The sequence below is a fragment of the Podarcis liolepis genome (genome assembly GCF_965112155.1).
Source record: "Podarcis liolepis genome assembly, chromosome: 16".
NCBI classification, from domain to species: domain Eukaryota; kingdom Metazoa; phylum Chordata; class Lepidosauria; order Squamata; family Lacertidae; genus Podarcis; species Podarcis liolepis.
This window is the reverse complement of record NC_139567.1, coordinates 1,498,473-1,526,364: the sequence shown is the minus strand read 5'-3', so window position 1 is coordinate 1,526,364 and position 27,892 is coordinate 1,498,473. Positions and strand designations below refer to the sequence as shown.

General features: G+C 46.0%; 1 protein-coding gene across 3 annotated transcripts in view; it reads right to left on the bottom strand.

Moving 5' to 3' along the window:
• The window catches only part of BMP1 (bone morphogenetic protein 1), a 151,833-nt gene that overhangs the window by 31,458 nt on the left and 92,483 nt on the right, over positions 1 to 27,892 (bottom strand). For all 3 annotated transcript variants that reach the window (XR_014520206.1, XM_083480377.1, XM_083480378.1), the window contains exons 7-9: positions 15,017 to 15,141; positions 1,554 to 1,669; positions 170 to 272 (exon numbers count right to left, since the gene is read on the bottom strand). Coding sequence is in view for 2 of the 3 variants with exons in the window: in XM_083480377.1 (XP_083336503.1) it covers positions 170 to 272; positions 1,554 to 1,669; positions 15,017 to 15,141 (344 nt within the window). In the remaining variant the exon portion in view is untranslated. The remainder of the gene's footprint in view (positions 1 to 169; positions 273 to 1,553; positions 1,670 to 15,016; positions 15,142 to 27,892) is intronic.

Here is a 27,892-nt window from a genome sequence, read left to right as displayed (position 1 = left end):
TCAAACCAAGCATCAACCTGGCATTATAAACTGGAAGGTCAGTTAGTGAATATTTCACAGGATGTCAGACAAGTTGGACATGGAAACGTCTTCCAACGGCAAGATATAGGCCTCCATATGGCCTAGCTACACGCCATGGCTTGGCCACCAATATATTCCCAATGGTTACCTCGCAGGTTGGCCTTCCTCCAGAATCCGTCTCTCACCTCTACGTAGTCATACCAGCACAGCCGACTTCGGTACAGATCCATGGATGTAAAGTTCAGAATGATCTGAGAAGCAAGCAGAGGTTACACCCTGAGTAAGAAGCGGGTACAAAACATTACTTCAAAATGTTCTGTAATTTTCTTCCTAGGAGACCAACTCCTCTCTCTCTCTCTCTCTCTCTCTCTCTCTTTTTTAAAAACTGAGAGTCTGGGCACTGGTGCAAAGGCTCCAATTGCGCCACTGATAATCTCTCTGCTTCCAGATTATTGGAACTGGTGGTCAGCTGTCAGCTCCCTCAGGTCCCAGAACTTAGCCCTTCTTAAACTCTGCCCCATTCCTTATCAGGTCAGGGCTGTCGCCTCTTCATTTAGCAGAAATGTGTCATGCTGTAATTCAGGCTGCTTTTAAAGTGCACAAGCAAGCACCATTAAACTTGTGGCCCTCTGAGTCCACGTGGAATGTTGTGAGCAATACCGAAGAGGCCAACAGGTCACTGGCACTGGTTCAGATTTCCCCTATTATTACTCTGGATCTGCACTTTGAGATGATTTTAGACCTCCCAGAATAGCTCCAGAAGCACAAAAAACCAACAACGACAAACTCTGACTGCTGAAATCATGTGTCCTTTTGCAACTGTGGAAAACAATTGCAGTCAATGTTGTTCCAAGATAGCAGTCATTTAGGCTCATAAGTCTGGAAATGGCCCCAAATTTCTGTGCCTGAGTCCAGCTCACACTTTGCTTGACGTGAATGATCACTCTCTATTTTAAGTCATTGGAAACAGAAATAAACCTACAGCTTAAGAGAGCAGTATTAGAGACACGGATATGGCAAAGGTCAACAGATGATGGGAAATTTTTGTTATTGTCTGCAAACCTGACAAATAGCTGAGTAAACAAGAGAAAGAAATTGAGTTTCTGTCTTTTTGTTTCCCTGCTCTGGTCCTGAAAATGCATCTTTGTAATACTATGAAAGGCCCCTCACAAAGCTGGAGTCTTCTCCTCCTAGCATGCATCTGATAACTTTGCTTTCCAGCATCACAGCATTCAAATGTCCTAGTTTTCACAACTAAGGGAAATGTTACTTCAGAAGCAGTGTTAAGATGGGGTCAAAGGAGGAAGACACTGCACAAGAAGGGGAGGACAAGCCTTCACTCACACACCCAGATCCAACTTCAGTTGGGCGATCCCATCCTGCCTTCCCTTTGTGGGCTGTGGATTCCAAGGATAAGAAAGCTCAGCCCACAGTCGCTTCCCTGTGTCCCAGCCTCCCTAATGGCAGTGAGTTGGAAGAAGGAGAGGGAAGGGCCAGGGGCTGTGAGACAGGTGGACTGGAGCGGCAGCTACCTTCTCCCCGGGAGTGACGGAAATCCTCCAGATGCAGTGCATGTGTGCAGAGTACCCATTGGGAAACTCGGGCGAGGAGAAGTTCCCTTGACTGTCCTGCAGGGTTGCTCCACAAGCTGGAGGTGGAGACCGGAAGGAGAGAAAAGAAAGCACATCATAAGGCGGTTAGAAAACAGCTGTGAACTTGCCCACCCAACACTCTCCCCTAAGCAAACACCTTCAGCACAACCAGGTGGCTCTCGTTTCAGGGACACGCTGCTTCCACAGTCCAGGAGACTGTTTTGCAGTTCGGTCATCCATACCCTGGAGGGGGGAAAGCAGCCCCCCTTTTCTGGGATACTTCCTATGCACCTGCTTTGCTCAGCTGCAAAACTGGGGATGAGACACGGACATCTAGACAGGACCATAAAATTAAGGTTGCACTTTCCCCCTCCCCCCCATCAAAATCCTCTGCCATGCTTAAACAATTTCTGCAAAAAGAAAAACAGAATCCTGCAGCATGCGTATATTATGCAATTTAAGGACATGTTTGTTTTGCATAATTTCCTCTGCTAGTCATGGGAAAGAACAAAGAAGTGTACATGACACTGAAGCCATACAGCTGTAAATCCTAGTCATCACAACTCCCTCTGGATTCTGAGATTTCTCCAGACATCGGGGACATATCTTTGAGCCTTAGGGACTAGCAGCTTGCTTTAAAAAATAAAAAAAGGAAGTGTTCTCACAACATTGTTGAAGTCTGTGTTGTGACCCATTTGAAGCTCCTGTGGAGGGGGCCAGACTGCAGAATAGAGCACTCACACTCCTGCTTTTTTCCTAAGCAACTTTACCCCACAGGATAAACTCCTGTTTTCCCTGCGAAATTGGCTCATTCTGGATAACCCCCCTTCTCTTTCCCCAAAGTATCTATAGCTTGTTCCGCAGCTGTGAAGGTAGCTATGGAAACCAAACCTTATGCCATGTTGCCACAGTGACGGAAGTCGGGGCTTTAGCGCAGGCAATCGAAACCTTTACAAGAGTTTTCATGTTCTCTCTTGTTGCTGCTCTCCCTCCTTCTGCAGCAAAGCACCAGGGGATCCTGGATCCTTTAGGAAACAAGGTCTCCCTCCCCTCCTCATCCTTCCCTGCCAGCCTGCCAGAGCCATGATCCTAGCCAGCTCTTAAAAACACCCAGATGCCAGCAAAAGCTGCCCTACCAAAGGGCAAAGACCCAGTGGCAGTGCCCGCAACTGGCCTCCTGTCCCCTTCTTCCACCCAGGCACGGGCGAGGGGTCAATTCCCAACACTGCCACGTCACCCTCCTCCAGGCAGCTCACTTGCCAGCTGGGACCATGACAGCTCTCTTTGCTCAGCACCACCTGGACCCAGCCCAGCGCGGCCATCTGGAAGCCACATGCTCCTACTGGACGAGGCTTCGCTTAGGGGCTGATGGGGAGCTAAGACACCCATCCTCACGAGTGCTTCCAGAAGGTCTCAAAAAGGGGAAAGGAAGCAGCCCTGGAGTAAAGGGCAAAATTGTTCATTGCACACCAAGAGCTTTTTGCCCATATGGCCCTGGGCGACACATACTGGGTGGAAAACAACATAATTAGTGGCAGCAAGATCCAGCAATCTTTATATGAATGTGTGTGTGTGTGTGTGTGTGTGTGTGTGTGTGTATAATTGCAGCTGGCCAGGGAGGTAGTATTTCTGTGCCATGTGGAATTATTCATTTGGGAGATCCCTACTCTACTGCCTCCTATCTAGCCACAAAGGGGGACATAGTCAATAAACCCATTTAAAATATAATAAAATACAACACAACATCTACATTAAAAAACAAAACAAAACAAGAAGAGTAAATAAACAGCAATAGGAGCCATAAATGCTACAGGAGAAATAGAAGGAATAAAACAGTAAATTCTTCTTCCTTTTCCCCATGACAAGCAGGAGCTGCCTGAGGCTGAAGTCCTGTACACATGTACCTTATTTTAGGTCAGTCACGGAATTCAAAGTAATTTTGGGATAGCTCTCCTTATGCCTCATTTTTCTTTGGGGTTGCACTTCTGCGGAAGTGTGTCAAGAAGCATGCACAGAAGCTTGCGTGTTTCTGAGGCTTTTCCAATGCCGCCACATGGAACTCTGTTCCTACAGTTGAGCCAGGCAGCCAGTAATCTAACATTTCCCTGCAGAGATGCTCCTCCTCCGAACTTCCTAGAGCATCCCTCTGCTCCAGAGGCCTGTCCTGCACTGCAAAGGCTATTGCATGCCAGGGCATCTGCCTGATTCCACACCTGGCACCTCTAAGGTGAATCCCAAGCCTCAACCACATTTTTGCAAATCTATGCTAAGTCTCCTCAAGGTGAAATAGTCACGTCCCAGTAACCAACTCCTGATAGCAAATTAGACTAGTTATATTCCAATTAATGTCATTTTCATTTAGTTAACTGTCCTCCTCTTCCCCCCACACTTACTTTTTATTGTTTCAATATAACAATGCAAACAAAATAATTCCAGTTACATGCACATGCAAAACAGCACTGAATATGGAGTCAGGCAGAATGGACATCAAAGCAGCTAAGAGAATGGCCCCCGTAGATGCACAGAAGGCTCCAGCTCCCCAGGGAGATCTGGCGTCATACTCAGAGCAGCCCTTGCATCTAGGCGGCCACCATATAGCCTTTGCACATGAAGACCTGGGTTACAGGAGGAGAAAGGGAGGGCCGGTCCTTGTTAAGGTACAAGAAGAAGAGGAGCCATGCTTCCTTCTAAGAGAAGCCTCTCACTACCCTCCTAAGTTGCATGAGATGTTCTGATAGGACTACGTTCCAGATGTTATTTATCCCAGCCTCCCTCAGTAGCTTTGAAGCAGATCTCCAACGCTGAGCAATGCCCAACTGTGCCACTGTCAAGCAGAAGAGCACCAGATCCACAGCATATATATCACTGGCCAGCAGTAGCAGAGCTAAGGACGGGTCAGATTTCAAAGACTGGCTCATAATGGAGGAAACGGCTGCAGATGAAGTGAGCTGCAAAAAGAGCACACCTGGGTTAGCAGAAACCAACTAGGTGTCAGCCCCTCCAGCTTCTCGCAGAGAACCTCTTTTGTCAGCAAAACCATGGACTCCCCTGGGTTCCCAGGCCTGGAATTGTTGAAACTTACTCATGTGTCAAAAAGCTAAGTGATCAAGTCTAGGAGTGAGTGGGGACACTCTTAGGGCCGACACAGAGCGCCAGCCACTCCACACCAAAAGAAATGACTCTGTAGGGTAGGTTCATATGGGAGAAAGTGATCTTTACAGGATTTTTGCTTATGACCATTTGGCTTTACAAAGCAGATCCAGCCTTTAACAGTCTTGTCTCATTTGTCATGGGAACATTTTATTGCACTAGAAACTTGCAGCTCTTGCAGAAGATTCTGTGTGAGGGATCCATGGGGATTGCCTTGGACTAACCTCCTTCCTCCTGTGCTGAAATCCCTGCAGCCTGAGATTCAGTGTGCTCATTGAGGATTCACAACTTGTCAATCACCCAGCCCAACTCACAGAATATCCTACAGGTGGAAAGAGAGCAAAGGCCTACAGGGATGGTGGCAACACCTGGAGAAGAAGAAGCAAGGTTGGCCTGGGGTGACTCTGAAGCAGAAAAGACTACAAGAGGACAAGAAAGTGAGGCCGTCAAGAGGATGACAGATGGATCAAATAAGCACCCTTTCTAGAACCAGCTACTTTCCCCACTCTAAACAGGTCCCACTACTGCCAGGTCAGACCATCTCCATGTGGTGTTATTGGTGTCTAGGATGGCCTGGCTGACCCTCCTGGTCAAGTTGTCTCAGAAATACCAAGAATTAGGCTCAAAGAGAGTCTGAATAAGAGGCCAGGGCCTAAATATTAGCAACAGTTATGGGGAGACTTGGTGATGCTTGGCCCATTGAAGCTAATGAGGACTGTTGGGTTTTGCCTATGAAGCAACTGATGAAACTGCACTGACCCTGTGGGAATTCTGGGGAGGGTGAGTTTCTGCTGGGGTTTTGGCTTGATCCATGGCTATGGATTGGTGTTCCCCTACCCCTGCCACAACCAGATTACATTTGGAAGAACTCATGATCTGCAGGTGACGTGTTTTGTTTTATTTCATGGGTCTGTTGACACAAAAATAAAAAATAATGTTTGCAGATGCAAATTTTAAAAATTGACTTGGGCCTTTCTGTACCTTCATGACAATTACTTACTTTTAACAAAAATTATCCCTTTCTTGTGAGCAGTTTGAAAAAAATATTTTTTTCTCCTAACAAGAAACCATAAATTTTAAAGAATCTTACTGATCAGGGACAAAATGCCTTTACAAAACCTTGTTGTTTTTAAACTGTCTTGGGTCGATTAGTTTTCATCCCCGAAGGGAAGAAAGGTGTGAGAGCATTGTGCACAAAATTAAATTTTAACTGAAAAACTGCCATGCAAGCAACCTAGACAGTTCACTTCTCAGGAAGCTGTACACCCCCAGTTTTATCATGTTTTGGCCATGACCTTTGGACCAGTGACGTTTATTGCATTTGTAATCCCAGGGCTCTGGGGACTTCCAAGAAGTTTGGGGAATTTCACTGCAAGTTCTCACAGGATGGCTTAAGACCTGACACTGAGACGACGTGCAACTGACTCATGTCTTGTCTGACCACACTTCTGCATCTCATGAACAAGCATCTCTCTAGGGGAGCAAAATGCCCCTCTAGACTTGGGGAGAGATAAACTGTGAGTCATTTGTATTCTCCAGTGTGCAGAGGCGCCACTTTGGGATGAAGATGGGGGGAAAGTGGTGTGGCACACAATGTGTGTCGCATGCCTGTAATGTTGCGCGTGTGTTGTCAGGAGGAGGCCTTGTCCAGGGCCACGCAGTTTCAATGGCCACAGCTGGTCCTCTCTTGCGCTAGGGAGAAACCTGACTATTATGCTGTGCCACGCTTGGTGGTTCAGCCTCCTCTGCCCCTTCATTACTGGGGGGAATATTGAGAGGGCTGATGACACCTCCACCCCCTAGAGTTGGCCTGCCTGCCTGAATGCCACATCAACAGAGTCTCATTGCCAAGGCCAAAGAGAATACTATGGAGCAAGGACTCCTGAGTGTCAAATGGTCCCCTATGCCTACCAGAGTTTAACGTTAGAAAGGGATGGCTTTAGTGTTCCAAGTGCCAAAAAGTCATGATGTTCTCAGCGATAAGCTTGACTACTTATAAAAGCAAAGAGAGTGGGTGTGTTTTTAACCTGCTGTTATTTACTCTTCAGCCCCATGGCCAAATACTTCTGGCAGTGTTTGACAAAGCGGTGCAAAATGCTGCAGCTGAAGCAGTTCCTAATGGCAAACCTTAGGTGCTCTTCCACCTGTTGTACGTGGTCCTTCTTTGGTTATGGAATGACGCAGGAGAGCTGCCTCCCCCTGACCTGGAGTATCAGGCACCTCCAAGTACTGACGTTCTGAGGGAGCCCCACAAACTGAGAGGGACAGGCAGCCGCACCTCTGGCAAAGGAGGAAGACAGACACCTCCTTCTTGCCTTGCTCTCCTCCAGCAAGTTATCTCGTCACTCTGTTCAGGGGCAAGTTTGCTGCTAGCTAGAGCTGAACGCAGTATAGTCTTCTCCTGGCACACTAACTGACGAGTAAGATATTGTGCTTGTTCCAGTCCACAAAGGCAGCATTGCCATTTGGCCACACTGCTTCGTGGAGATGGATGAGTTTCTCCTGCACTTCAGGAGTACCACTCACTTGTTCTTCCTTTTAGAAGGTGAAGTTGCTCTTGAAATTTCCTTCCATCTCAAAAAGTCACCAGGCACCATAACAGTACACAGCTCATGTGTTCTCAAGCTTATGTTTACAGCTTTTCAAGCCCTAGCCTTCATCAACCCACCCATTACACGCATGTAAGCAACAGTCCCTAGAAACTGAAGAGGATGCCGGCTGCTTCATTTGCCTATGCCAGAAAGAAAGGTTGGGGGGAGTTAAGAAATGATCTGATGGCTTGCATGAGCAAGCTGCACTGAAGTTGCTACAGGGGTAAATTCCCAGTGTGCGCACACATTTTCAGCACATGCAAGCTTGGGACTGCAGCCATATCATCTTTCCACCAGGTACAAGACAGCTGGGAGTGAGCCAAGTGCCTGCAGTTTCTGTGCATTTCCCTCACGAAGGTTCCCCTCCACTGCAGTTTGGGAATCCAGGCCAACATGCAGGGCCCAATAAAGCAGTCAATCTCCCCACACACACACACACACATAGAGGAGGCATGCAAATCCTTCCTTCCTCACATGTTACCCTGAAGCCAAAAAAGGAAGCACAAGTCACTCAGGAGTCCTCCTCTTCTGGCACTTCCTCCTAACATGTGAAGGCACCTTCTGTGAGCACCAGTTCACAGCAGCAGCATCAGTTGCACAGGTGCTGAGTGGCGAATGCTGGTTAAGAAACTGAGACGAAGTGTGTATCTCCATGGATATGCTATGAGGCCAGGGCCCCACAGCCCAAGCCTTCTGTTGCCTGGTACTCGGCTCAGTTCTCTTCTCGCCCTTTTCACACTGCTGCTTTGCAACTGCCACAAAAATTCAGAAAGAGTTCTTACAGCTGAAGCATCTGATAAAGACAAAAAAGCAAGGGGGGAAGGAGATGGGGAGCTTGTATGTGGAGAAGGAAAGATGGGAAACAGGCACGAGAGAACTTGGATCCTAGGTTCTGCTGCTAATGCCCCCACTCTAAACTCACTCTGCACTGCACTCCCAGTTGTTTCCCCTGCTCCTCTCTAAACATTTCCCTGCCAACTCCTCTCTTTTGCTCATTCTCACTGCCCTTCTTGCTGGCTGACTTTCCCATTCAGAAAAGATCCTGCTGCACTCCTCACTAGAAAAACATTCTGTTGACAAGGCTTTGTCCTCTCCACAGAAACAGACACCCGGTAGGGGACGGATGCTGGGGAGCTCCAAGCCAGATCAGGCCTTGGGAGTCAAACAGGAAGCAAAAGTTTCACACACTCCCCCTGCTTGTCTTTGGCTCATGGTTCCTGGCCTTCTGTTCTGACATCTGTTCTGTTTCCAGAGCCAGAGCTGGCGTAGATGGGATGGTCTCCAAAGCCTTGGTGAAGGTGGGAGCCTCCCTCCAGCCCAGGCTCCCGTGTTATGTCCTGATGTTTCCATTCATAAAGCAATGGGAAGAGTGCAGACTGAGCATGAGGTCAGACCCTGGGGGGATTATAACATGCAAGAGGAGGGCCAGGACATTCCGGGCTCAGCTTAGTCCAGCCGCAACAAGCTGATGTCACAAGACTGGAAGCAATGAATCTCCTTCCACTGTAACTCCCCAGTTGCCTCACTGTGGACAGTTGTGGCAAAATAAGGGGAAGGATCAGTAGCCAGACCATAGATAGGAATAATTAGGAATGATTTGATAAGTTTCAGAAAATGTAAAATATACAGAACTAGAAATATGGTGTAGAATATAATATAGGAGCCAATTAATGAAATAAGCTTTTGGTTCAACATTTTTTGTCAAGGGCTTTCCATGTTCACTCAAGCTCCAAAATGCCGGGAAATGGTAGCTGTTAAAAGCCACACCCTCACCAGACCTGCTATCCAGGCAATACAGACATGGCATCTCGCATTGTGATTAGTTCCAATTTCATCGCTCCCTTGGAGCTGGATGGCTGTCAGTGACGCAGGTGTCCCAGATTTGTCGGTTCACAGTGATAGATGCCTGGCATGTAGGCACCTGAAGATATTGTGCAAGTGAAGTTACTATTCCATGTTCCAAGTGTCAACGGGGAACGAATGCCACTGCCATGGAACAAGAGAGTTGGAAGGGACCTTCTGCTGATGGCAGAGGCAGCAGCGGGTGGATCTACCGCCCTCCCAGGGGGTCCAGATCCATTGTCAAAGCAAGGTACTGCCCCCTGCGTCATGCAAGGACTGACCATGCCTCCTCCCCAATTATAATAGTGGCACCGTATTTTTCGCTCTATAAGACGCACCAGACCACAAGACGCACCTAGTTTTTGTAGGAGGAAACAAGAAAAAAAAATATTCTGAATCTCAGAAGCCAGAACAGCAAGAGGGATCGCTACGCAGTGAAAGCAGCAATCCCTCTTGCTGTTCTGGCTTCTGGGATAGCTGCGCAGCCTGCATTCGCTCCATAAGGTGCACACACATTTCCCCTTACTTTTCAGGAGGGAAAAAGTGAGTCTTATAGAGCAAAAAATACGGTAACTAGAATTTGCCCTCTGTGACAAAATGGCTATTGTCCTTTTTAAAGTTATGTTTATGTTTACTATGACGTACATTAGATTTTAATGGGATTGATTTCTGGCCACGCCCATGATTCATGGCGCTAGCTCTCTTTTGCCCTCTGGGGCAGAGGGGAGGTTCAAGCAGGGGGAAACCAGGATTTATGAGGAAAAATTCCTGGCAATGCTCCTCAGGCGGTTCTGGGGAGTTCACTGCATCCTTGTACTGCTTATGCCTGTGTCTGCCTAACTGAAGGGCAGAACGGGCGCAAACTGGGAGTGTGTCTCTGCCATGGATGAGCCTCCATCGGCAGCACGATTTGTGAATGGTTCCTCAAGAATTTGGAATATTAGCATGAATTATGGGGCACTCCTGAAGCGGCATATGATAATGGGCTGCAATTAGCCAGCTACCGAATGGACTGGACATGTGCTATGATGGTACCTGAATGACTTTGAACAAGCAAGAAATTTCTTACAGCAGCCGGAATGAAATGGGGGCGGGGCAGTGTTTGCTTTCATGGTTTTTTAAGGGTCTTTTATTTCCTGACCCCACCCCTACAAAATGAAATAACTGTGTGCAGGCGTTATGATGTTATCTGACACTGAGAGAGGGGGGAGCCAATGATTTGTGCTCTATTAAGGGTTTCACAATGCTTTTCTCTACCCCCCCTCAAATGTATGGATTTTATATAAATTATGCTTGGACTGGATCTGGAGTGAGAAGAGAGCGATTTGTGAGGACAAGAAACTGCTAATTATACTTGGCAGGAAATTTTATATGTGACTTTGATTTCCAACTGCGGGCTCTGGAAAATAATCCCCAGAGTTTTAATGGCGGAATGGTTGTCTTGTTGGGGAGTTATTTGTGGCTCAGTGTATCCTTGAACAACGGAAGGACTGCTTTCAAAGGAGTTCTCAGGGGAGTGGAATGTGAATGGACAATGAATGATGGTGGTTAATCTCTCTACACACCAAACCTGAGAGAAGAGGGCTGCACGCGGGAAATGAACTTTTAGGTGTTTGGGAAACAACAGAACAGCTGACTGCAAGGGCAACAAGAGCGGATAGCTATGTAAATGGATCAAAACGAACAGAAGGATGAGAAGATGATTAAATAAGAAAAATGAAGAGGCAACATCAGGAAGAATTGGACATAAGTTTTTAACAGGAGCGGGAAACCTAATTATTATTTTTTAATGTTGAAATAATTTGGATTGATTTGTTAAAATATGGAAAACAAACGAATAAATAAATAAATAAATAAATAAATAAATATTATAATGGGGGTTACTCACAAAATGGCTGCTCAAAAACCACACACTGTACTTGTTCCCTATGATAACTATGTATTGAAATCATCTAATACAATGTACAACACTGTCTGGAAAAGGGTCCTGAGTACAACCTTTATCATCTGAAAGTATCTGATGGCATTTCAATTTGTGGGGACGCCTTGAGCCTCTTGGTGCCCCTTGCCACTGTCGGGGGGGGGGGTCACGGTAGCGCCTCTGCCTGGGTAAGGTCCCAGGTAATTTCCCACCTTCCATCCAATTAGCTCAAGGGGGCTCCATGGTCCTCTGTTACAAGATGCAGTGTCATTTCAAGATCCACTTCTTTGATAGAAACAAACAATATTAATAAAGCGTTTCTTATTAGATCATAACCAATAATTTCTTTCATTGCTGCTTATGGTTGAGCCCAGTGCATTCCGATTTGGGGGCACAACCACAAAAAATGAAAAGTGCCCGCCCCACAGATTGGCTGCCAATATAGGCTGCTTGAATTGGGATACATTTTATTTACCGTATTTTTCGCTCTATAACACGCACCCGACCATAACACGCACGTAGTTTTTAGAGGAGGAAAATCCGTAGGCATGCCACCTGTAGGCATTCCCTCCATAACACGCACAGACATCTCCCCTTACTTTCTAGGAGGAAAAAAGTGAGTGTTATGGTGCAAAAAATACGGTAATTTAGGTTTTTGAAAGATACACTTAGATGTGTGCATAGCAATGTGTAGGAGCCTGGCACTTATATAGGTGGCAACCATTTTGTGCTCGTCTGATTGATGGGAGACCCCCAACGCGTTTGTCGTTTTTGGCCCCAGAAGAGGGTGGAGCCGCTGACGCATCCAATGACTGGGACCTCAATCTGCATGCAAATGGGGGAACGGCCTGTAGAATATCGACCTGAGCATTCACTACATGCTGCTGTGGTGAGAGAGCACAATGTGTTTTCTGGACGCACGAGGGAAGAATTCCCAGCTGCATACATAGCATTAGCAAACAATTCTGCCTGGCTATTTTGCACACACACACACACACACACACACACACACACACGCCTCTGATTTGTGCCAGAATAACCTGTTAAATAAATATTCCAAATAAGCCATTTCTTGTCCTTTCTCCCTAGTTTGTAATGGACCTTAGCTTCCTTATGCTGCCAAGTTTCAAATCAGTCTGTTAAACCATTTTCTAACTATACCCCCTGAAACCTACTGTCCTCCCACCCCCTCCTGACACAATTTTGGATTACAATGGCAGCATGTGATTCAACATATTCACATAATCCTAGAATTGTAGGCACCCCAAGGGTCATCTAGTCCAATCCCTGTCATGCAAGAATCACAGCTAAAGAATCCCTGACAGACGACCATCCCACCTCAGTTTCATTTGTGATAAATAAATGAATACATTCCACATACCTCTCATCTCCTCCTCCCAGTCCTCTTCTGTCCCTCACACATCCATCTCCCTGTCACTCATTCTCACTTCATCCAACGTGCCATTCCCGCCAATTAACCTTTTCTCACAACAGGTTTGCCCCACCGAGTAACATCATCCACAGAAATGCCTTTTTATTACAAACTACAAAGATGTTAACATTACTATTTAACAAAAGCTAGATGCTGCTCTTGACCTAACACAAAAACCCGTTCCACAAAGCACACAGGGAAAACCTTGCCAGCCAATTCTGGGGAGAAAAATGCACATCCTGGCAATTTGTCAGAACCTCTGCTCAACGTTTGTGACTTGTTCAGATTAAGCCATTTCTTATCCTTTCTACCCTGAATTCACGAGGGAACCCCTCACAGTGACTTCCGCCCTGCCATGTTTCAGATGTCCTAACTGCTGCCCCCTAGTTCGTTCCTCATTTGACTGGAGGAAAGCAATTCAGCTGGAGCCCCTCACACTGGGCTATGGCAGACAATGATTAGATAAAGACAAAACAATATTGAGGAACAAAAAGTCCACAGCTTGATTAAGTTGAGCTGAGTGAGTGGCTAAGGAAACAGAGAATTTTGATAAGAGTGTATTTTGTGGGGAGTTTAGATTATTTTGGGGGTGCAGGTTACAATCAGCTGGAAAAAGGGTGAGGGAGAAGGGAGAGTTACCTGGGAAAGTCCGAAGGAAAGAGCTGCCTGAGGGATATCTGTGTGAGTCCCAGACTAAGGAAATGCAGGAGGAAAACAACAACAACAACAACAACAACAACAACAACAACCTCTGAATCTTGAGAAGCAAAAACTGCCAGATCAGACCCAAGCACTAAATAGGTCACATTGTGTTTTTGTAATGTTATGCATTTGATTGACTTACATTGTTATAAGAATTTTTTAGGTCTTATATATATAATAAATGTTCATAAATGTAACAAGCAAACACACATATAAATATATAAACCACACGTCTGAAACCCAAAGGAAAAGTCCTAAAGCCATTTTGACCCCCAACCATTAGGTCCAGTCGTGACCGACTCTGGGGTTGCGCCGCTCATCTCGCTTTATTGGCCGAGGGAGCCGGCATACAGCTTCCGGGTCATGTGGCCAGCATGACTAAGCCGCTTCTGGTGAACCAGAGCAGCGCACAGAAACGCCGTTTACCTTCCCACCAGAGCAGTACCTATTTATCTACTATTTATCTACTTGCACTTTGACGTGCTTTCGAACTGCTAGGTTGGCAGGAGCTGGGACCGAGCAACGGGAGCTCACCCTGTTGTGGGGATTTGAACCACTGACTTTCTGATCGGCAAGTCCTAGACCACAGAGCCACCCACGTCCCTATAATTATAATATCATTTTTACTCTTTCAGTCACCTCTACAAGGTAGAAGGAAATGCAGAAACCTCCCCATTGTCACATCTAAGGTGTGAATAGGGTGAGCCTGTGACCTAGCTCAGGAATTAAATATTATCATTACAAAAGAATGACCGGGCTCTCCAGGTAATCCAGTCAAGTGGCCATTAACAGGTAACCTGGCAGACAGGGTAAAAACAATGCACTCAGATTTCTGTTGCAGACAGAACCTTTTCTGTGATGTATGTATGATGTTTCTGGGGGTGGTCGTGGACTCCAGGGTGGGCAATTTAAAATGTCTACATAAGGGCGGGCACACCTAGGTTCTGGGTCCTCCTCCTTCTCCTGCATGTGAAGGGGGCATCCTGTTGCAACAGTTAATAAAGGTCAGGCTGACCAGCTGCTTTGCTTCTCAATATTCTCTGGTTGGTCTCTGCTATTTTCTCCTACCAATAGAGAACCTGCAAAAGGACTCCATAAGGGCTCTTCGGTATCCCATAATGGGAATGGAGATGGGTTGGTTTTTTTACTTATATCAACTTGAAACAACCCCACTTTCCCTCAAATATAAATTAATAAATTATATCCCTGTGCAAAGTGCTTCTTCACTTTTGTCTTCAGATTAACCCCTTTTTGCTCCTGTGCGAGTCTCATGTTTTTCACCCTGACAAACGGTGCTGTGGTCACAACATGGTCCAGGCTGTGTTCCTCATCATCAGCGATGCCACAGGGGCACGACTGAGAAGGCCACCTCAGGCAACCACATTCAGGACTGCATGCCAAACAGCAATGGCTTCTCTAACTGGGGAAAGAATAGCATTTTCCTAGTGATATCATCTTGTAGTATGAGTGATGAGAAAAAGTGAGAGATCATCAAAAGAGTAGCATTTCCTGAGGAAAGGTGTTTGGGTCACTTGAGCAACAATTGTGCAGACTGTGCTATTTCACGCTGGGTGGGGTTGGAGTACAGCCATAAGCATATTGTCTGGGAAACCCCCTAGGACCGCAAACCCCCTGGCCAGGCCAAACAAGTTGAAGTACTCAGTTCAGAATATAACTTTAGACCACTAGCAAGAAATAAACATTCAGCATTGGAGGCAGTTGCAAAGCCCTGGATTTCTACTTGCCTGGTGTAAGCAATACTTACCGGGGCATTTATAGAGCTTGCGCGCCTGGGCAATATCTCCCTTGCTCAGCCGGGTCCGTTGGCCAATGACGGGCTGCACCCCATTCACTTCATATTTGGGATGGATGGTGTCTAGGAAGATCCCCCTGAAATCACAGCACAGAGCAGTGAATGAGCATTCCCAGGATCTCAGCCCCTGGCCTGGGCACATCCTGGAGGCAAGCAATCTGACTGCTTTATTCAGGTTGCGCTGAGACGGCTGCTGTTTTCCAGGTAGGAGTCAATTGTACACTGGCAAATTTAGGTTTTACAATTAAAGTGGATTTGATGCTCTTGCACAACAAACACACTTCCCAAAAAATCCCCCAATGACTTAATTTTTGTAGAACGAAAAGTGATGGGAAATGTATTGGAAAGCTTGGGATAGCAGCAATGTTAGATGATGGCATAGAAGCTCTGCACAAACAAATCCATAAACCGGCCCTGTGGAATGCCCTCCCATCAGATGTCAAAGAATGTCAAAGAAATAAACAACTATCTGACTTTTAGAAGACACCTGAAGGCAGCCCTGTTTAGGGAAGTGTTTAATATTTGATGAATTATTGTATTTTAATCTTTTGTTGGAAGCTGCCCAGAGATGGGAGGGGTATTATTATTATTATTATTATTATTATTATTATTATTATTATTATTATTAACAGCAACATTGCTTAAATCCAGCGCAACCCTTGGGCTCACCCATAATTACCTTTCACCCCAAGATTTCAGGTCAGGGCTTTCCTGCCCTGTGTCTGAGCATTTGGGTTTCTTTTTTTCACTCTGCCACTTTCCTCACTCTTTAATGCTGAATTGGAACAAATGGCAATCTGGGTTTTCCATGGAATTGTTTTCTGCGGTAAAGAGCAGGTTTTTGTGGGGAAAGCGGCAGGGCAGGAGAAAAAGCGTTCAGACATAAAGCTTTAAGGCGCAGAAACAGGGCACAAAAGCTTGCAGGGAAAAACAGTTTGTAGGTTACAAGACAAAGAAAGAAGACCCAGATAGCCCAACAAGTACTTTTGCTCTGTTGTTTCCATGAGCTACATCAGATGAAATGAAGAAAAAAATTAAGAGCAAGGGAAGGAGAGAGGTTTGTGTGGAAGGAAGCAAATTGGTCTAAAAAACCTGTCAGTTCACAGTATGGAAGGGGATGCATAGTACAAGGTTAAAAAGCTCCCTTTCCTGTGCTATATGAAATTTCAGATTTCCAGAAGCACCACAATACATCTTCTTCAAGGCCCCACCAACGCTACAAGGCTCCTGTTCTAAGCTGGCTGAAGGCTCAGCAAGAACACTCATCCTCTTGGGGTAAGGAGATGCACTGCAACATTTTGTTGCTGATCTCCACTCAGGTCTGTCTGTGAGAGCAATATGTGTATAGGAGTGTGTGTTTGACTGACAGAGATCAGGAGAAAATTATATTGTTAAAAGTTATAAGCTTCTATTTTCATCCATAACACACAGCTGTTAAGAGTTCAAAACAGGAGCTGGTAATTCTTAGCATGCTGAAGGTGAAAGAAATTCCAACGAAGGCAACATTGGCCATATAAGCGGTAACTGAAAACAAATGTTAAAAATGAGATAAGATGTAAAATATATGTATTATCCTCCAAGTTACAGGATGTTAATCATGTTTCTGTCTGTATGTCCAAAAAGGGAGTATATCTTGCTTCCAGTGACTCATGAGTAGACATTTCTCTTTTGGAATTATTTCCATGTTTGAAAGTTTGACAACAGGTTGCTCGATAATTCCATTTTTGTGTGTGTGATTCACTGTTTTCCATCAATGCCAACCCTAAACCAATGCCTAGGCTGCCTCACGTCTTGCAGAAAATAACGTCTTGGAGCCACAAACTCACCACAGAAAAGATGCATCTTGGTTGCTAGGAGAAATTTCTTTTTTTTTTTTTTTTAATAATTTTTATTAATTTTCCAAACATATAATAAAACAAATAACAAAACCAAATCATCACAAGACAAACAAACAATTAAACATGTATAATTTCTTAAACTTATTTTCATAAACCTTCTTTCCCGGACTTCCCCATACCTCCCTTTTTCTGCATCCTTATGTTAACCCTTTCTCAGCAACCCTTCGTTTCAGTTTGTTCACTCATATTCCTTATGCATTTTTTCTAGAATTAAGATTTACAGCTGCAGTTCTCTATTTCTTATAACCATAACATCTCAGCCGTCATCAATTTTGCAACAGTCTTTCAGATATTTTTTAAATTTCTTCCAGTCCTCTTCCACCGTCTCTCTCCCCTGGTCGCGGATTCTGCCGGTCATCTCTGCCATACTCATATACTCTGTCACCTTCGCTTGCCATTCTTCCAGAGTAGGTAGCTGCTGCGTCTTCCAATACTTTGCCAGAAGAATTCTCGCCGCTGTGGTAGCATACATAAAAAAATTTTTGTCCTTCCTTGGCACCAATTGGCCTACCATACCCAAAAGAAAGGCCTCTGGCTTTTTCAAAAATGTCCATTTAAGGACCTTTTTAATTTCATTGTAGATCATTTCCCAGTAGGCCTTTACCTTCGGGCAGGTCCACCAAAGGTGATAGAAATTTCAAGGAATAGAAAATAAGACAGAACTAGGAAAAGATTGGAGAAAACAAAAGCTCTCTGGGACTCCCGGGACTCCCATTGCCTAGGGTCCAACTCACTTAACAATCACAGCTCTGACTTCACTCATTGGCTAAAACACTGACAGGCGGGAGCATTCCATAGAAATTAAAGGAAGGTTGTAAAATGTTCTTGATTCTCTTATTGGTAAGACAATAAGTCTTTTTGTAAAACTGGTTTGAGGGTTTTTTTTAAGCAGCCAAGCAATGTATAAGTTTTTATGAAACACACTAAATATAACATTGCTGGGTTTACATGAGATATTCTAGGTACTGCAGATGGTCTTGCTGGTGGTTCTTTTGAAGGCAATTGATTTCCAATGAAAAGTCATGGGCCAAGGGGAGAGACACGGACTGGTACAGGAATGGCACTGCTGTGGCTCTCTTGTATATAAAAAGTGTGTGTGTGTGTGGGGGTATCCAGATAATCAGAATTCTAGATATCCTGCTGGTAGTCAGATCTAAAGGCAGGAAAGTTTTCTTAGTGCTCACCAGGAAGCACAGTGGGGGGAGCCTGTAGGTAGAGCACTGCTGGAATCACAAAGCTGGCCATGAACACTGCACTGCTGGTATTGAGACGCGATTGCTCTCCTTGGTTGCTCCTTCCTTGCTAGGAACAGAAGGAAATCCCGAAGAAAGCCCGTGGTACCTTTCATGAGCACGGAATACACTCCTGAACCTTTTCCCAAACCTCTGCAGAGAGGCATGCAATAAGACCCGGGGATGAGCTTGAATCGGAGATCCTTAAGCTGCCAGAAAAGATTTGGGTCAGCTGGGCTAGACGAAGAGAGCAAGGAGCCAAGACTTAAGGCTTTTGTTTCCATAACCAAACAGCAGCAGCATCAGGCCAGATTTTTATGGTGGTTAAAGCTTAGTTGAATACTGCAGCCTTGAAAACAAACCAGGAAAATGCATGAAAACATAAAGCAAAGGCACAGAAGTATCTCTGCAAGTAATGGGGATGTTTCCATGGAGATGGCAGCTGGAAGGGAAAAGCCTACGTGTAAGATCACCCCCTGCCTTATTTTTGAGCGTGCGATGAAAGGGGGGGGGAGGCACCAGGCTTATTACGCCAACCATGGACACCACCTGTCAGAAAGCCCTAAGGGAGCTGGGAGGAATTATATGTTTAGGAAGGGGAAAGTAGATAGAGGCTCGGGGGGGGGGGGGGCTCCATTTCAGTGTGACATCCTGCATCTTGTGAGAGTTCCTCATATAAACAGAAAAGGTCAGGGCCCACCTTCCTTCTTTGCCAGGGAAAGTTCTTAAGGGAGATTTAAAAAACTCAGCCAGAGAAGCTCCTTATGCCAAGGACTGTCCAGCCTCTACAAAATAAGGAAATTAATTTGGTGTCGCCGGAAACCCCCCCCCAACTCACTGACACGTGTTACACAAGCACCACACTCACACACGCATACATTCCCCCTTCCTGACCCTGGAGATGTCCCTTTTAGAGGGACATCCCTTAAAGCCTTCCGTAAATAAGGAAGCGCTGGCTTGACAGCTTCCCGCTATGGCGCTCCGCATCGCCCTATCTTTATTGAGAGTAGACCGGCCGACCGAACTCTGCTGTCAATCGGCGCCCGCCTCAGCCAATCAGCATTGTCGAACAGCGCCCCTTGCGGCGGCCACGCGGGTACTGCAGGCTGCTGCTGCTCTCCCCTTTACCTTGACAGCTCTCAATACAAAGTTTCCGAGTTCAATTGACCGTGACTGATCTAATCAAATTGTAGCGAGCCGCTTCCTGAAGGCGAAAGTGCTTTGAACTTCAAAACCAATATTCTTTATAAATTCACTAAAAATCAGTCGTACTTCGGATTTTCACCGGACCACTTTTATTCTGCTGGATATTACGAGAACTATCAAAGGGGGGTGACCTGATATCGAGCGGCCATAATCCCTTAACCGGGCAGTCACGTACTCTGTATTCCTTCCTAGTAGACGTGACCACCTTGATAGCCATCGGTGATGGGCTCAGACGGAAGGCTATCAGGGACACAATGGATTGCATATCTTGGTGTATTCTGCGCGGACTCTCACAAAAGACTGTGACCGGATTCCCCTCAGGGGGGCAGGAACTTCGCCCTTTTCCTTTGTCCTTGAATATGACTCATGTAGGGAGGGGGAAGGAGGCTCCGGCCAGGTGTCAAGACACTCAAGTTACCTGTGCAGCTCCTCCCCAACTCCTCCTATTGTTAATGTAATCATGATGTAAATATGATGTAATTCTGAGGGTGTAGCTAAGGGGATTAGTAACTAATAAAAGTTAGGGTCTCCCTTTGTTCGGGGCTTCCATTTTGCTTCACCTTGTGGGCGGTGGGAGTCCTGTCGCGACAGTCTTTCTAAATAAAGACCGAGCCTACTGGCTGCTGTTTTGCTCTGACTTGCTCTGGTCGGTGTCTTCATTTGCCCAAGAGGACCCTTGAATTTCCGTTAACAGTTAAGATAAAAACAAAACAAAAGCTATGGCCAAGGTAGCAAACATTCTGCACGGGGTAGCGTGGGGGAAGGAAGAAATTTTGCACCCTGAATGCAGATGGGAAGGGCTATGGCTGGATAGTACAAGGGACAGTTCCCCATGGCATCCCCACTTAGAAGGGCCAGGTGGCAGACAACGCAAAGGATGTTTCCGCCTGAAACCCTGGAGAGCCCCTGCCAGTCCAAGGGGCTATACTGATCTAGATGGACAAATCACTGGCCTGCAAGGGCTCCAACTGTAGAACAGCTTATGTGGCATGTAATCCACTGGGAGCAGTCAAGTACAACATTACCTGTTTTGCTAGAGTGGTCATGCAGGGGATGTTGGTCCAGCCAGTCGAACTTCCTGTTACACCTGGCTGGAGCATCCTTGCTTTTTGCATGTGACTGGTAGGTGGGTGTGACCTTTCCAGACCTGGTAAAAGGCCAAGTCACGCAGCCACCTCCCTCTCTTTGATCTTCTTTTTTGTCCTGCAAACTTCCTGATTCACCTGGACTGGGGTAAACCTGTTTGTATGTGTTTGTAACTTTAAGCCTAAAGCCTGCCTTCAGGGATCACACTGTGCTCTGCCTGATCGTGAGTAAAACTACTTTTTGTTACTTATGAATAAGACAGTTGTGTCTTTATTCTTTTAGGAGGGATCAAATGGGTCTTACCAGGAATAACAGAATTTATCTCAATCTGGGCAATCCAGATTGAATTGTTTATTGTCTTAAGAGGCTCACATAAGTCTGCAACCAGTTTTCTGCTGCATAAGAAGGAGAATGCACTCTGCTGTATAAAGAAACTTGCTAGTGCAAGTTAGGAAGGATACCTGTATATCCTTTCCTGTCACCCTCAAAATTCTCACAGCCTTGGCCCAAGGTGTCATGGACTCAGGACACGAACTCAGGACAAAAGGGAGAAATGTGCTAAGAGGAAGGCACATTTGGCAAATCCTCACCGTGACCAACTCCTGCCTGAAATCCTATGTCCCCACTGTGGAAGGACATGGGTATCCAGAATTGGCCTCCACAGTGACTTACGGACACACCATTAAGATCATGTTCATAGAAGACAATCTTCTTCGGCTATGAGTGATCGCCAAAGAAGGAGACAAATAACCCGAACTGGTATGAGGGTGCTTTTTTTTAAATTTCCATAATTTATTCTGCTAATGAAAGTCAAGGAATTCTACATGGCAGTGAGTCTCCTGATCAGGGCTTCCTTTCTGACCACCTTCTGAGATTGCACAAAGAAATGCCTTTGTGTAGCCAGTTCCCATGAACATAAGAGCTAGACACTTGATTTTTTAAAAAAGAAGATATGCATAGTGATTACTTCCACATGGGGTACCAAACTCCATTTTGCATGGCACAATGCATTTTGATATCTTGAGATAGAAAGCTCCCAAGAAGCCCACCCTGCACAGTGGTACAAACAGAACAAACTACATTAACTGGTCATGTTTCTTAATGAAACCTGCAACTCTGGCCCCAGGGGGAGTTGGGGGTGGTCTGCATTGCCCTATCCTTGTGTGGCCTATCGTGTACCTGAACTGTCACTGGTCAGCAGGTCAAGGAGAGGGAGGAACACAGGAAGACCACCAGACCATCTAGTTCAGGCACTCGCTCTTTGGGATTTCAGACAGGAGTCTCTCCCAGTCCTGCCTGGAAATGCCCTTGGGATTGAACCTGGAAAGCAGGCCTTCTGCCACTTAGCCATGGTCCTTCCTCAGGCTGTACTGAGGAGCCAGGCTCCTTCCTCCACCAACTGTCCCCTGAGCATAGCCATCCTATCAGGCTACATCAGAGAGATGAAGAAAAGGACTGCAGGACTACTCTACTGGCACCACCAAGAGACCAGCGACTTTGGGTTCCTTCTCTCCTTTGAACAGTTACTTCAATATGCCTATTCCAGTGAACAGGCAAACTCTGCTACTAACAGATATGCAACACTAAGATAGTGGTGAAGGTGGAACTAACCACAGTATAGGATACCATACCATGCATGGTATTCAACCAACCCCTTCTATCACTATAACTTCCCCCCTTTTGCTCCCTCATAAATCGGTTCTGGGGGTTCCCCAAGCCCTCTGGAGCTGATCTGAGGAGGGTGCAGGGCAGACACAGAAAGAGGATTCCAGTGTACAAGTGAAAATCCTTGTGCAAATGGCATGAGTTAGTCAGATACTACGCCATATCTATTAATGGTGTGGCTTTTAAAGGGTATAATATCTCAGTGTCTGGGGGCTAGAGTGAACATTGAAAACCCTTAACACAACACACGAAACTGAAATGTGTTGTTTTGTTTTTGTTAACTGGGTATTTCTAAAGCCGAGTATCACTCATGCTATTGTGAAAATTCCAAGATGAGTAACTGTGTGAGTTATAACAGTTTTGCGGTACCTTAACAACTAATATATTTTATTATGTACATGATTTCATGAAGTAGAAGCCACTCACTGGAAGCATGGATATGATCTGATGAAGCAGACTCTAGTCCATGAAAGCACATGCTGTGATTAAGGTGCTGCAAGCCTGTCGTCTTGCTTGTGTGGCTTTCCTGGGAGAGAAGACCTTCAGCAAAAGAGGTAGCAGGTGCCTTAATGTTTGGGCTCTGACAGATTTTAGGCCTTTGAAGAGTTTGCACCAACCTTGCAAAGTTTATTCAAGTTTATTCTCCTATCACTGATGATTTAGCCATAGAAAACTTAACAGCGGTGGCTACAGCAATTTGGAGAAGTAAGTGAGGACCGTGAAAGAATACGGAGAGGAAGAGTGAGAAAATAAGGAAAAAAGCTGAGAGTCTGCATGCTGACACAGTTGTCTCTCTCAACGCATGGGAATTTGGTTGTTAGCCAATAGAACCTTTCCCTTGCCACCCATATTGACCTGTTTTAAGTCTGAAAGAGCTATTTTCACTAGTGACCTACAAGTTTCCATCCTGCTGCCTTAAGTGATTTTCAGGAGTATTTTCCTGGCCTGCTGCACTTAATGTTACACCTTCCTCCACTTGGCAAAGGCCTACATCTGGCAACTGACCCAGACTGACAGAAGCAAAGGAATTTCAAAAAGGAGCAAAAGGGAAGACTGACATAGGGCAGCCCCTACCAGAAGCAGCCTGCCTCTTCTTCCTGCTGCCTTCCAAATCTCCATCCAGGAAACCAAGTGGGAACAACTCCAGGACAGCACCACCATGAATAAACATACATGGAGTTTTCGTGTACAATCTTGGAACCCGAGTCACAAAAGCACCAAGGCTGCTGTTGCCCAGCTGGTTTATCAAGCAGGCTTAAAAATACCAGGCTTGTTCTTGGAAGACGCTTCCCAAAATGGTGGGATTAGGTAAAGCTCTTAGGGAAAGGACTGGCAAATGCAAAAATAATTCAGGGATAGAAGCTCTCCAGACATCACAGCATGATATTGTCACAGCCCAGAAAGTGTCTGTGTGTAGACAGTGGGTCACCCTGTGTCATAATTGCAAAACTTCCCATTCATTTTGGGTGCCTCAAGTTTCCACCCCCCACAGACACACCTGGAGACATTTTGAAGCCTGTGGGGTTTGCAGGCACTGCTTGTTTACCTGCCTTCCCTGAATGAGTGAGCAGGGGCAGGAGCAAGAAGGAATAGCAGCTTCATTTTGCCTCTCCCTCTCCCCAGGGCTGGCTATGGGGATTAGACCCAGAAGGCAAGCAAATGAGCAGCAGGAAGGAGGAAAGAGTCCACGCAAGCAAAAGCAAAACCAAACACACCTCACTGAGGGCCTCTTCTCTGAGCAGCTTCCCCCAATCTGGACTCATTGTGGAAAGTACTGGGCTGGAGGCTAGTGCCAGGTCCAGGTCTGGGCTGTCAGGGACCAAATGCAGAGAGAGAGAGAGAGAGAGAGAGAGAGAGAGAGAGAGAGAATGTTCTCCAACTCAGGGTCCCAGAAGACCATCCATAGAGCTGGAGGCTTGAAGCAGAACTGCAGCAAAGAGAAGATACTCCTCCATCAACTAGGCAAGGGCTGAAGTGATCCAAAAGATTCATATCGCCTTCAGTCAGAGTGGTTGATGTTGCAACCTCTTAATTCCTTGGCTCGCTGAGGTTCATGGTTCAAGCCTTGGGACCCGTGAAAGCTGGTGTGTCAACCCTGATATAGCTCAATTAATGGACCATGTAACTAGAAATAGGCAAACTGGACTCCACCCTCCCTGGGATGGCAAGGATGTGGGCAGCAGGCTGGCCAGTGATGGGGCAATGCCATCTCAAGGGGGAGACAGCACAGGGGATGGCCCCACTGGCATCTCCCCTTCTGGGATGCTAGTGGGGGGGGGGCAAAGGCTGAACCCACATGGAAAGGACAGAAGGACCTTGAGCAAGAGTCAGGGAAGTTAAATTCTCCCAGGGTGAGAGGCAGGGAGAGGAAAGGAAAGGAAAGCTACCAGCAGAGAGCAGAGGCTCTGTCATCTTCTTAGGAGGCCAGGAATTTGCATTTGTCTTTGGCTTCTGTATTCTGGGACACCATGCTGCTGATTTTTCTTTCCCTTATATTTTATACTGTTGCTATATTGAGAATCTGTATTTTATTATATTAATTCTTAGTATTTTATTATGCTTATATAATTGTTTTAATTTATATGTTGCACAGGTATTTGGTGATATTTGTGTTGTAGGTTGTAAACTGCATTGTGGTCTTCTGTTGAAAGGTGGTATACTACTACTACTACTACTACTACTACTACTACTACTACTATTGGACTGCAGTTACATAGAAAGGCCTGTAGAAAACTCCCAACTACAGCCCATTGTCAAGAGCCAGGTGCCCTGCTAGAAGACAAGTTGGCAATGCTAACGACAAGGGACCCCGGGGCTCCAGGGCAAAGAGTTTTGGCACAATAATTATCAACAGCTTTCCATCAGAAAGACCCAGAGGCATGTCCTGGGCAGCCTGGATAACCCTGACCGCAATACCAGCCTCAGCATGCTGAATAGCATAAAAATGCTGAGCAAGAGCAAACATTATGGGGGCCACACCCTCCTAGCCTGGGGCCATATGCTTCTGCAGAACACGCAGAAATCCTCATACTTAAAGATTCCCTTGGCAAGCCAACCTTCCCAGGGAAAAACATTGACAAGCCCAACAAAAACGAAGGATAATCCGGAGACAACAAGAGGCTCAGGAGACAACAGCATAATTTGATGGCAGGCAAAGGCATGATCAGATGAGCGATAGGGCTGTGGTGTAACAAAAGCATGCTCACCTCAAGCTGCAGCTGAAGAATGCAAGCCCAGCCCCTTTGGCCCCTCCCCAGGTGCTTTACTACAGGAATCAGAGATTATTTACACCTCCTCAACACGCCACTGGCAGGACTGAAAGGACACAGGCTCCTCCACTGGGCAGACCTAAAAGAGGCAGCTCTTAGCTAATGTACTGCCAAGAAAATGGCTCATATGCCAAGATAAGAATTCGTATGCTGGTGCCATCCAAAGAGTAGAAGGCTGCATTCACATGTGGGCAAGGACGCAGATGCAAAGCCACAGGCCTGGACAAACCATGTGGCTTATATCAGACTCTCAAGCAAAGGGTTAACATGTCATCTCCAAGATTACTGAAATCCAAACTTGGGGAATTATTTTCCAGAGAACAATCCTCTATTGACATTTGGGGGAAACAACCAGGAAATGACAGCTATGTTTACTATATAGCTCCCTTCAGCTGCAATTCGAGCTACAATCCCTCCACTCATTCATCAGATTTCCTTCTGCAGAGTCACACCATTTAGACAAAAGCTGTGCATTTAATTTGGTTTGCAGTGGGAACTAGTTGAAGAGGGCCAGAAGGGTCATCATTAGCTGTTTTTTTCATAGCGCTGCCTGCTTCTCTTGTTGGTAGCAGAATAATTGGCAAGGGGGGGGGGGAGGCAGCAGCCTGGAGGTTTCTCAGCTTTGGCATCTTTCACGCATAACTCTGTGAAGAGGTGGGCAGCTGCCCTGCCTTCAGGCAAGGGGGCAGTGGGAGACCCTGGGAAGAGGTACCTCCGATGCAGTGTCCATTACTACAAGCAATGCTTGTTCTAGTTTTAGAAAACAACTGGTGTGGTTTGCCCAACTTTTCCAAGACCCTTTCTTCTGCTCTTACTTTTACCAGTCATTGCTAGGCTGCATAACTCTGCCTACATTTAAATTTATTTCCTTAGTGCTGTGATAGCCTATGCTTCCTCATATGTGCTCAAGAGGCTGTACATGGTTCTCGTCCTCCCTCATTTCATAGACTCACAGAATTTTAGAGTTGGAAGGGACCCCAAGGGTCATCTAGTCCTACCCCCTGCAATGCAAACCTCTGCTTAAAAACCTCCAAGGAAGGAGAGTACCACCTCAGTTTCCTGTGCATCAATGAAACTATTATCCCCAGTGCCAGATGTTCTTCTCTCATCTGTAATGTTTTGCCCTCCCCCTCAGGATCTAGTTTAAAGCTCTCCTGATGAGGTTCGTGAGACTCTTATCCAACACATTCTTGTCAACTGCTATGAGGCATAGCCCATTTCTTGCCAGAAGTCCTTCTTCAAGGAAGCAGAGACCAGGCTTTTTTCAGGGGGAACTCACAGGAACTCAGTCCCAGCACCTCTCAGGTGGGCACCATTGCCATTCTAAGAGAACAAGGGAGGTGTAGATGGTGCGTTCCAGCACCTCTTTTGCTAGAAAAATAGCACTGGTGGAGACCATGATCCAAGAAGCCAAACCCTTCCTTTGCGACACCACCTGCACAGCCAGTGGTTGCCCTCCAGTATTTTCCTCTCTTTCTGGGTCACGACCTTCAACAGGAAGGAGTGGTGAAAATGCCACCTGTGCCCCAAGGCTCTTCAGCTTCCTGCCCAGAGTCCCTTGTTATACGTTGAAGGCTGTGATGGCAGCATTATTTGTACCCACATGAATCAGAAGGAAGGAGTAGTGGTCAGTGGACTTTATAATCTTCACAACAATCCTGTGAGGTAGAATAGGCTGAGAGAGGTGAACTGAGACCACCTCAGTAGGCTTCATGGCTAAGTTGAGATTTGAACCTGGGTCTTGCCAGCTCTAATCCTGCAATAATATTTTCAACTGTGGAATTATTTAGAGTCCCCAGGCAAATGTCTCACCTTTGGACTGGCATGGGCAAAAGGATAAGAAATGAGAGGAGAAGGGAGGCAAGCAAGGCCCTCAAGCTCTGCCTGGAACAGGGGCAGCCAGCCTGGAGGCTTTGCAGAAGTGGTTTGACTACAACTCCTAGCATCCCTGGCCACTGAAATGTTCAGTTTGCAGTACAGAGGTAACTCGGTTTTCGAAAGTAATCTGTTCCGGAAGACCGTTTGAGTTCTGAAATGTTCAAAAACTGAAAACTCAATAGCCGACAGCTAGGCCTCAGGATCTTGCACTCAGTGGAAGCCGCATTTCCTGTTCGAAACCCAAAGCATTTACTTCCAGGTTTACGGTGTTCCAAAACTGAAATGTTAATCAACGGAGATGTTAAAAAACCGAGGTACCACTGTATTTCCTTACTGAGGATGGTTTCAAGCTAACCTGGAGGAGAAAGGATCATTGCTGCCAATGCCTGATACAATTCCCCAAGTTCATGCCAATCAAGCTGTCTGACCTGTACTAACCCTTCCTACCCCCAATTCACAAACTGACAGGAGGCTAATGTCAGACAGCTGATATTCTGCACAGCTTTCAGCCTGGGGTCCTGAGAGGGAAATGTCCTCTCTTTTACAGGGCTACTTCCCACAATTTTACTTGTGCAAAAACACAACTGGCATTTA